The sequence below is a fragment of the Maylandia zebra genome, linkage group LG6 (genome assembly GCF_041146795.1).
Source record: "Maylandia zebra isolate NMK-2024a linkage group LG6, Mzebra_GT3a, whole genome shotgun sequence".
Taxonomy (NCBI): domain Eukaryota; kingdom Metazoa; phylum Chordata; class Actinopteri; order Cichliformes; family Cichlidae; genus Maylandia; species Maylandia zebra.
In genome coordinates, this window is record NC_135172.1 from 36,437,460 (window position 1) to 36,448,655 (window position 11,196).

The window sequence follows — 11,196 nt, forward strand, 5'->3', positions numbered from 1 at the left end:
AACTCTAAAAACCAAGAATGGGTAGTAACCGTTAACCATTTGTTCATTTTTGAACATATTGACGACTGTGTGTAGGAAACAATTTTTAAAAAAAATCATATATTTGAAATTAACAGTAACTTTCGAAATATATATAAGGCAAAGCATGTGGTTCATTATTTCTCTCTGAAATTTAGTAAAGTAGAAGAAAAGTGGCATACAGCTGAAATACTCATTAGTACATCAATGTACATGTGTCAGTACAGTGAGATAATACAAGTCCCGCACAACTGTCGAACAACACGTTATCACACAGTACAAAATTTTCGGTGGACATAACACTTTCTACAACTCCGAGATTATCGGAGCTTACGTTACTGCTGCAGCGGATCTAAACAACTCATTTTCCCATAGTTGTACGCTTCCGCTGCATACGCTAAGCATGACGTACGAACGTCATGGAAATACGAGCCAATAGGATACGCCTGATCTTGGAGTAACACGTCATTCTAGTGGAGTGCATACCCGGCTGATAGCGAGTGATCTCGTCAACGTCGTCTCTGTGTCCTCTCGGGTATCCGTCTCCATTTACCTCCAGATGCTGTAACTCGTTTCGAACCGAACAGTTTCTTTATTGTTGTCCATACCTAAGCTCAACTTAATATAAAAGGTAAGAGCTCGCCTTAAATTTCTTCGAAAGTAGACCGCCCGAATTCAGCTTTCATTTACGAAGGGACAGGAAGTAGGTTAATGCTACATTCCATTAGCTAACCCGGTGTCGTTAGCATGCAGATGAGTGCCAGAGAAGTAAAGAGAGACGGTTTTACAGCGAAGATTAATAAAATAAGGCCAACTGTTAAACTAGTCTGTCTTCTATAAACGCCACTGCTGTTATGTTGTGTTTTGGCTATCAGCATACAAAGCGTAAATAAGCATTTGAATGAGTACGAGTTCTGATAAAGACCAACTCTCACTGGTGGCTTCGTTGCTGATAATACGTGGCCTGTGTGTTGTGTTGAAATCTATTCAGATTCATAAAATTCGAAAAGTTGCTTAAAATTTTGACTTTTCTTTTGTTTTTTCCGTATTTCCTTGTACTTTGTTTAAAAAAATATACTTTTTTTTAAAAAAGGACAAAATCTTTTCCTCATTCCAAACTTGAATATGTCATTAGATTGTGCGGGGGCTTTTTAGTTTCTTTGCCTTAAGCATTGCAATCTTAAGCGGTCAGGCGTAGTAGTAATAGAGTTGAAGAGAAATTCGAGTCATTAATTTGGTGACAGCATTAATAAAAATAAAATACACAGAAAAACAGTATTTGCAGAAATTAGTTGTCATTCCCAAATATTACAGTCAGTAAGGAAAGTTTGTGTATTAAGCGCATTTTGTAAACAATGAAAGTGCATGCTTTCAATAATTTACAACAATAGATTAGTTAATCAAAGAATAACAATAGCCTGTATACCTAAACTACTGCAAAGTGGCTTAGAGCAATACAACAAATGAGTAAAAAAAACCAATAGATTTCCCTGTGAATATAAATTAGTTGTACAAGTTCATCTTAGTTGTGTGAATCTATACTACCTTTTCTGTTTGTTTTATGAGATGAGAATTTCTGGACCCTGTGCTGTCAGTCTTGGCTCTGGGGTATGTTGTAACACATAAGTTAGTTGGCTGAACTGGGAAAAAATTACAACAGATAATGTAATGTGTGAATAATAAAAACTCTTATATAATTTAATCCACGTTAAACACGTTGCATGTTTTTGCAGTCCTTTGATGTTTATTCTTGACTATGCAGCTTCACATAGTCATGAGAAAGAATGAGAGTATACAGTTGCTACAACAGCATGCTTGGCAATGATTTGCAAAAGGCGTCACCAATGTTTCAGTGACGTCCGCTAACAAAGGTAGAGCTTTAAAATACCTGCAGGATTCCTCCGCACTCTTTGAAAACTTGCTGGTCAGGTTTTCTAATGTTAAAATTTGTGCGTCATGCTTTCGAAAATCCGTTCCTTTTTATAGCACACGAGAGAAAAGATCACAGGTATAAAGAGTAGGCACTGACTGCAGCTAGCAGAAGAAAGCCGGTACACAGCAGAGAGGGAACATCGGAAGATTTGGAGTGGTACCGTTTGGATTACCACTTCCACGCTTATTATTTTAATTCTTCAGTGGGACTGATAACCTCACTGTGTTATTTTGGGGGATCTTTTCCTTCTGAAGATCAGTGATGACAACCTACCAGGAGTTCATTCAACAAAATGAGGACAGAGATGGGGTGAGATTCAGCTGGAACCTCTGGCCCTCGAGCCGCCTTGAAGCCACCAGGCTGGTAGTCCCTGTCTCCTGCCTCTTCACACCTCTCAAAGAGAGGCCCAACTTGCCACCGGTCCAGTATGAGCCAGTTCTTTGCAGCCGGGCCAACTGTAAGGCAGTGCTCAACCCACTATGGTGAGTTTCACAGAAAAACAGTACTCTAGCTTATAAAGTGTATCCTTTTGAATGTTTATTTTAATCATGCGTTTTGGTATATGTATGTGATATAATTTCCTTGACTTTTAGTATTTTAGTTTCATCATTTAAAGCCACAGATGTCTGTTCCTGACATTTATTTACTAAAGTGTTATATTTGCAAATGTAAATGTGAGTGAAAGGAGATGCAGGGATGTGAATTTGACTTTTTTTTCTAACACATCAGCACTTCTAAATGCTGAGGTGTTCTTAGTATTGGGTGTGGTGCATGAGAACTGCAAACACTAAATACACCTTGTGTATATTTCAGTCACAGCCACACTTATGACAATTAGATACAACCTCTATTTTCTTACTGTTATTCTTATTTTTTACAGTCAAGTTGACTTCAGAGCAAAAATATGGGCCTGCAACTTCTGCTTCCAGAGAAACCCTGTAAGTACTGTGGCTGAGAGCATAGTTTAGTCTTGCTGCTATTTGAAACGTATCGCTGCCAAAACGTGTCTCTGCATTCATAACTTAATGCTGATGAGCTACATTCCTTTTTTAGGTTGGTTAATCTTGATATCTTTCTGTGTGCGCGTGTGTGTGTGTGTGTGTGTGTGTGCGCAGTTCCCTCCCTCTTACGCAGGCATATCAGACGTGAACCAGCCAGCTGAGCTTATGCCACAGTTTTCTACAATTGAGTACATAGTACAGGTAAATACTGCATACATGTCTGCACTCTGACCTTAACAATTTGTATTAAGTCCAGAAGATGTAAGGTATAAAGGTCAACATTAACAGTTTTCAGTAGTATCACATATGTTTTTTTTAGGGATGCCTTATTTTTGACAGTGACAGATGTAATAACAGAAAAGTAGACCTAAGTTAAATTATACAGGTAGCTGTAATAAACATTTTAAATGGTAATTATAAAAGCAAAACCACTTTGAGCCTGACGTCTGTTGTGGTTGGCATTTGTAACAATACTACTACTAGTTTATAATGTGTAGTGTATTCAGAAAGTATGATTATGAGCTTCTGATGTTCACATGCCATCTCTGCTAGTGCCGGTAATATAGAAATATATACGAAGCAAGCAGCAAACCACACAGCACCACATGAAAACATAAACAATAGTCTCAATTGTTTTTCACTATGTGATTATGACTGTTTGGATACAATGTGATTTCATCAGTTTTTGACTTTAGTCTCCTGCCTCTTTACAGCGTGGTCCTGCAGCTCCTCTCATCTTCCTGTATGTGGTGGACACATGTTTGGAAGAAGAAGATCTCCAGGCTCTCAAGGAGTCTCTCCAGATGTCTCTCAGTCTGCTGCCCCCCAACGCTCTTGTGGGCCTCATCACATTTGGCCGCATGGTTCAAGTTCATGAGCTGAGCTGCGAGGGGATTGCTAAGAGCTATGTGTTCCGAGGCACCAAGGATCTTACCGCCAAACAGATACAGGCAAGTCCAGCCAAAGGCCTTTGGTAGTCTGGTGTGAGTGACACACTTATTAGGGGGGAAAAAACAGGAAGTCCATTTAGATTAAAAAGTACAAAAAACAAGGTTAGCTATTGTTAAACGTGTAAAACCTTTGCTTTTCATTTCAGGAGATGCTGGGTTTAACAAAGCCAGCTGTAACAGGACAACAAGGTCGTCCTTTGGCCCCTCAGGATGCTGCTGCCACTTGCAAGTACGTCGGAGCACAAACAATTCATGTTTGTCAGTTGATGGTTATTGTTTACAAAAAAAGCAAAGCACTTTTTTTTTTCTAAAACGTGTGTGTGTGTGTCTTATATTCAGGTTTCTTCAGCCTGTGCATCGAGTCGATATGAATCTGACAGATTTGCTGGGAGAGCTTCAGAGAGACCCGTGGCCTGTCCCTCAGGGTAAACGGCCACTCCGATCCACTGGTGTTGCGCTGTCTGTCGCTGTCGGCCTGCTGGAGGTACGAAAGACAAAAAACTATCTCATACATTAAGTGCATACAAGTGATGCTGTACTGTCAATAATCTGAAATGGAACACATAAAGCCATTTATGATCACAGAAACAGTCATTTACAAGGTTTATCTACAACTAAAGCAAATACAGTAATTCATAGCAACCTGAACTTTAGCTTCTTAAAGACAATTGTGCCACATGTACCTCTTCCGAACAGCACACGCTGTCTGATAATGATCAGACAAACAGTAAATATTCTCTGTCCGTTCAAAGGCTGTTACCTATTTGCCTTGTGCTTTTTTTTTTCCCTCCACTGTCAACCACCCTTTTTGTACTGCTAATCTGTGTGGTTATATAACTGATAGTACAACAGAACATTCCCCAGCTGTACTAGAATACATTTTGCTCTTTCACTGACTTCAGATTCACTGATTTGTCTTAAGGGATATGACTAAATGAATGAGTCTTTTATTTATTTATTTTTTCCATGTAAAGGAGAACCGCAAACAGCTTTTGGCATCAAGTATCAGCTGGCTCATTTGTTTGTTCTCTTTGAATGGTAAATGGTAAATGGCCTGTATTTGTATAGCGCTTTTCTAGTCCCTAAGGACCCCAAAGCGCTTTACACAACCTGTCATCCACCCATTCACACACTGGTGATGGCAAGCTACAATGTAGCCACAGCCACCCTGGGGCGCACTGACAGAGGCGAGGCTGCCGGACACTGGCGGCACCAGGCCCTCTGACCACCACCAGTAGGCAACGGGTGAAGTGTCTTGCCCAAGGACACAACGACCAAGACTGTCCAAGCCGGGGCTCGAACCGGCAACCTTCCGATTACAAGGCGAACTCCCAACTCTTGAGCCACGATAACTCTTTGTCCCTTTGGTAAATGAATCAGCCTTTATATAGAATGTGTTATCAAATACAGACATCATATTTAAAGCAAATTCCTGCTGCTTGGTGGCTACTTGGTTGAGTTCCAAATATTTCACTATCTCAGACCTTCCCAGACTCTTGGACTCTGGACCTCACTGTTGGAAGAGTTGGTTATGACGTCTGCCCTTTGCTTACACGTGTTCCTTGAACCATTTATTCTAACTCGTTCCCTTAATTCAACATTTATGCTTTTATGGTTCATTTTCAAATGGACTGGTTAATGATGTTTTATTTTGTGATGTAAATTCCACTTGCACATATTGGTTGTTATAAAAGCAAAAAAGTTTTGACGATATATTTTACACGAGATCACAGAATTGCTGAATGTTAACTTGGGGTATAATGATACTTGCACTAACTGAAGTCCATTTCCTGTCTCCTCAGGGTACATTCCCCAACACAGGGGCTCGTGTGATGCTTTTTATTGGAGGACCACCCACCCAGGGCCCTGGAATGGTGGTGGGAGATGAGCTGAAAACTCCAATTCGTTCCTGGCATGACATCCAGAAAGACAATGCTCGCCATCTGAAAAAGGCCACCAAGGTAAGCATGCAGTAGTACTTGTATTTGATTGAAACCTTTCCTTGCATATTACATAAATTTAACGTGTTTGTTTGTTTTTCACAGTATTATGAAGCCTTGGCCAATCGTTCAGCAACAAATGGCCACAGTATTGATATCTATGCCTGCGCCCTAGACCAGACTGGACTGCTTGAAATGAAGTGCTTATCTAATCTCACTGGGTAAGTAAGCACTATTTATTACATTCATTGAAGGTGTGTAATTGCATTAGTATGCCCTTTTAAAAAAATAATTAAGAATCTTGACAATTTATTGTGCTGTGTTTCAGGGGGCACATTGTGATGGGCGACTCCTTCAATACCTCATTGTTCAAACAAACCTTCCAGAGAGTCTTTAGTAAGGACTACAATGGTGACTTCCGCATGGCCTTTGGAGGTGTCCTGGAAGTCAAGGTAAAGGCTTGATTTAGTCCTTTGAGTTATACGTGTGATTACTTTCTATATTGGGATTTGTAATGACAGAACAAAGGTAACATATATTAGCTGTTGAAAACGTTAACTGTATTTCTTTCTCTGTCTGGCTTTATAGACCTCGAGAGAGCTGAAGGTTTCCGGTGCAATTGGACCGTGTGTTTCACTCAACTCAAAGTCTCCCTGTGTATCAGAGAATGTGAGTGACTGAGCCAGATATGATTTGGATTCTTTACTGTCATGTTGAGTAATCTGGGATATTTATCAAATTGCACTCTCTGTTTTGTGCAGGAATTGGGCATTGGTGGCACCAGCCAATGGAAGGTGTGCGGTCTCAACCCCTCCACTACTTTGGGCATCTATTTTGAAGTTGTGAATCAGGTAAAATAAGAACTTGAACCTCAGCATTTTAGCTAGATAGAATTACAATAAGCTGATAAGAGTGGAAATGTTAGGAGGCCAAACAATGAATAGTTGTAATGAAGAATTGTGGCTTTGTTTAGTAAAAGATTCTTCAGACAAAGGCTTTTTGTGTCTCTGTATGGGTTTTTCTTTTCTTCTTTTTTTCCCCCCTTTCCCAGTAAAATAGAAATGATTGTCGACTGCATTCTTACTGTTTCTACTGTTTTGTGTTTGCAGCACAATGCACCAGTCCCTCAGGGTGGACGTGGGGCAGTCCAGTTTGTAACCCAGTACCAGCACTCAAACACACAAAGAAGGATACGGGTCACCACCATCGCCAGGAAGTAAGACTCCTGTTTTATTGTTCATCTAAATTGATATGAAACATGATTAACTAGACTGCACCTAAAATGTACTTAAATTTGGTATGTTCTCAATAAAGTAATTGCTGGGAGTGTAAAATGTTGGTTTAATGAGGCCAAGAGAATGACAACTGCATAAATATTTTCCTCTCTAGAAAGGATGTTTGCATTCCTGCAATTTAGACCAACGCCTTTGAGACCTGTTTGCATGTGCGTCATGTACACCACACCTATTCTGACCTCTGCTTCTCTGGTTTCTTCTATTCTTCTTATCTCTATCCCTCCCATTCTCTTTCTCGCTTCTCTTTCTTTCTTAAACTACTCCAGCTGGGCAGATGCCCAATCTCAGATTCAGCACATCGAATCATCCTTCGACCAAGAAGCAGCTGCAGTGCTCATGGCCCGCTTGGGCGTCTTTAGGGCAGAGTCTGAAGAGGGTCCTGATGTGTTGCGTTGGCTTGACAGGCAGCTCATCCGCCTGGTAAGTGACACTCCTACGTAGCAGAGTTTGCAACATGTTAACAATACATAGTTGGAATACTTCCGATACCCGTGTTGTGAATAGTGTTGATATTTATCTATTGTGACTCCTGATGTGAACGTCATGCATGGTACGTATTTAAACCACGTTATCTTGTTCCTTTGTTTCAGTGTCAGAAATTTGGCCAGTTCAACAAAGATGATCCGACATCTTTTAGACTGTCAGAGTCTCTGTCCCTCTATCCACAGGTAATTTCTTTCAAATGTAGCCATTATTATGATTATCATACTCCCCCCTAATTTAATTCAGTTATGCTGGAATACTCTGCTAGGAAAAACAATGTGAACATTGTGTGAACATTTTTCTCTCCTACACCTACAGTTTATGTTCCACTTGCGACGGTCACCATTCCTGCAAGTTTTCAACAACAGCCCAGATGAGTCTTCCTACTACAGGCATCACTTTGTCAGGCAAGACCTGACCCAGTCCCTGATCATGATCCAGCCCATCCTCTACTCGTACTCCTTCCACGGACCACCAGAGGTCAGCCTCATACGCTCAACACTATCATCCTATCATCAATGTTTTGTGTTACTCACTGGCAGCTGAACAGCCAGCTCCTAGCAAAAGTGTTTATATTTTTGGTGCTAAATTGTTGTGCATTGTGTCATGGATGTGTTACAGCCTGTGCTCCTGGACAGTAGCAGTATCCTGCCAGATCGAATCCTGCTGATGGACACCTTCTTCCAGCTGGTTATCTACCATGGAGAGGTAAGGCAGCAGATTTTTCAACAAATTATCCATTAAAAATGTTATTTTATATGCTTAAACTATTTACACAAAACTCTGTATGTTGTGATGCATTTGGATTTTTTTCTCTTTTTGTTCCAGACCATTGCTCAATGGCGAAAAGCAGGCTACCAAGAAATGGCAGAGTATGAGAACTTCAAACAGCTGCTGCAGGCTCCACTGGATGACGCTCAAGAGATCCTACAGACACGCTTCCCCATGCCACGCTACATTGACACTGAGCACGGAGGCTCCCAGGCTCGCTTCCTGCTCTCCAAGGTCAACCCATCGCAGACCCACAACAACCTCTATGCCTGGGGACAGGTACAGTATTAAAATATACTGTTTTATTTGCATTTGTATTTGAAACGTTTGGACTGAAATTCTCAACTAGCCTGTTTTGTTTTTAGTTTAATGAAAGGCACCAAATTTGCAGTTTTACTATAGTTATATCTTTTGCGCTACATTCAAATATGTAAATGTAAAATTCTCAAATGTAGTGGATTTGTCTCCTGCCTCATGCATACATTTTTTTTTTATTTTCCATAAAGTTTCCATTTCATCTATTTGTACAAGTATAGACTAAAATCCCAGGATTGACTTTAAGTCTTCTGAGACATCCATCCTGATTGTTTTTCACCCACAGGACAGGCAAACTGTCAGTAAATACAGGTCTTGGATAAGCTAACCTGTAGAAGATTGCAAGCTGAAAATAGCACTAATCTCTTATTTCCCAAGTCAAGGAAGTGCTTTGTACAAATACTGCAAGAAAAGGAGAAAATCTACGGAAGTCTGAGAATAGGATTATCACCAGAGCGTGGTCTTGCATAAGCCAATCTTCAAAGCGGGGCATTTTGCTCATTAAAGTGGTCAGAGTTATGTTGTGATGAGATGTGTTTGCAAAGTGAGTAAATCACCATTTTGCTCCTCCCTTGTTCCAATAGGAGACAGGAGCCCCAATCCTTACTGATGACGTGAGCCTGCAGGTCTTCATGGACCACTTGAAGAAACTGGCTGTTTCCAGCTCAGCATAGAACTCGCTATTCCACCTCAAAGAGAAAAGAATTGATACAGCATTTTTCTTCCATCGGGATCCATTAACATTTCTGCAGTTTTGTAAAGGAGCCAAACCGAGACAGTCTACTGTTTGTGCTTGTTTCAGTTTGCTGTTTGGAGGCCAATGTGATGTTTATACGACACAAAAAAGGGTGATGGCACATTGGTATATTAAAAAAAAAAAGATAGTAATAACATGTCTACTCATTTTCAATAAACAGCTTATTTATGAGAAATGTTTAGAGTTCTCCTCAACCAAACTGTCCTCATATCAATAATATCCCTACTTCTGTTTAATATTTGGTATTACCTATGAAATGCAGAATGATTATACTAATACTTTCATCTTTTTTTTTTATAAAATATGTATCTACTGCATCAGACTGTGTATAAGGTTTAATAAGATGATTATTTGTGTCTGCTTTTGTCTATAGCTAAATTTGACATGTCTAGAAATGTTTTCATTAATAAATTATAATGGTACCACTTGTTTAAAAAATATCCGCAATGCTGTACCGTCTTGGTGCTGATTTCTTGTCCCGATCCAATCCAACTTTATTTATACAGCACTTTAAAAACAACGTGGTTGACCAAAGTGCTTTCCAGTGAAAAACTGAGTTCGCTCAAAACAGTGTTCCTCCCTGTCCAAGATGTGTACATCCTCATCCTTGAAAGAGTGTCCACTGGCCTGTAGGTGTAAATAGACTGCAGAGTCCTGGCCAGTACACATCTTGGACAGGGAGGAACGCTGGTTTGAGCGCGGAGTCAAGGAGCCCATTTACGTGAAAAGGAAAAGACCATCTCTGAATCGAGGAGGGGCCTAAGGGTACGTCTATCGCCATCTTACAATGCTGTGATTGCAGCCATTCCCCAACTCTCTGTGAATGGTACTCATGGCCATTGATCAGTCGTTGTTGATCAGTGGTCATGAGAATTTGCATAATTAAGATTAAGGAACTGACCTCCCAGCCCATTGTTCCTTCAGTGGGCTGGTTTCACTCATTATGCAAATGTACTGTTTATGCGATTTGGGGAAACCTGCAGTCAGCTGAGACTGAAGAAGTCACTTGGATGAGTGACGAAACATTTCTCCCTCAAAACGCTACGTCCAGATGAACAGAATCAACTTTTGGAGATTTACTTACCTGGATGATTGAGCATCCATCAGGAAGATCTTAAATGTTTTCTGTGGATTTTCTCTCCCTGAATAGTTCTGAGTAATGGAAGTGGGGTGTGAATGAGACACGGCGGGTCCAGAGATCATAGTTTTGAGCCATCTTTATTGACTGCGGCTGCCAGCCGCACATGCATCACACCACAATGCAACTTGCAGCTCCAGTTACCTCCGTGCAGGTGCGTCCACACGGAACCGCAGTCCACGCCCCACCACAGGAAGTTAATCAGTTCAGCTCAGCTGTGACTGAGTATGTTCTCTATGACAAACATTTAGATATTCTTTTTTAGAGTGTACTATAATCCTGTCCTATTCACTATCTCATTCTCCACAACCCAGGTGCACTGTCAGGTGTCTCCTGAACTCAAACTTTATTATATTGTACAGCTGTGTAAAACACTGTTGCTGTTTTTTGTAGAACAGGGAAACCGCATAGTCTTTCCTTGCACTTGTATATTAGGTGTAAAATCATGTTTTGTCATCAGCTCTGGATTTTCTCTTGGCAAACATGCTCAGTGCAGACACCAAGGTTCTTGAACAGAATAAAGAATACTCTTTACTGTCTAGCACTGCAAATATGAAAGGTTGCGTGCAAGTGTGAGCACTGGAATGGCATGAAC

At 40.5% G+C, this 11,196-nt stretch overlaps 1 protein-coding gene across 1 annotated transcript; it reads left to right on the forward strand.

The window, feature by feature from the left end:
• The first annotated feature begins 480 nt into the window (after nt 1-480).
• On the forward strand, nt 481-9,903 carry sec23b (SEC23 homolog B, coat complex II component). The gene is made up of 19 exons (XM_004538937.2): nt 481-649; nt 2,206-2,433; nt 2,832-2,889; nt 3,067-3,153; nt 3,666-3,902; nt 4,049-4,131; nt 4,242-4,386; nt 5,705-5,863; nt 5,948-6,063; nt 6,171-6,294; nt 6,431-6,511; nt 6,604-6,693; nt 6,952-7,058; nt 7,404-7,557; nt 7,728-7,805; nt 7,939-8,100; nt 8,242-8,328; nt 8,449-8,670; nt 9,291-9,903. The coding sequence occupies exons 2-19, from the start codon at nt 2,213-2,215 to the stop codon at nt 9,378-9,380; spliced, it is 2,301 nt and encodes a 766-aa protein (XP_004538994.1). The 5' UTR covers nt 481-649; nt 2,206-2,212; the 3' UTR covers nt 9,381-9,903.
• Nucleotides 9,904-11,196: the final 1,293 nt, after the last annotated feature.

Coding starts and splice junctions, on each gene's coding strand:
- sec23b (XM_004538937.2), top strand. CDS start 2,213: ATGACAACCTACCAGGAGTTCATTCAACAAAATGAGGACAGAGATGGG. Junction 3,154..3,665: donor CAATTGAGTACATAGTACAG/GTAAATACTGCA, acceptor GCCTCTTTACAG/CGTGGTCCTGCAGCTCCTCT. Junction 8,671..9,290: donor ACCTCTATGCCTGGGGACAG/GTACAGTATTAA, acceptor TTGTTCCAATAG/GAGACAGGAGCCCCAATCCT.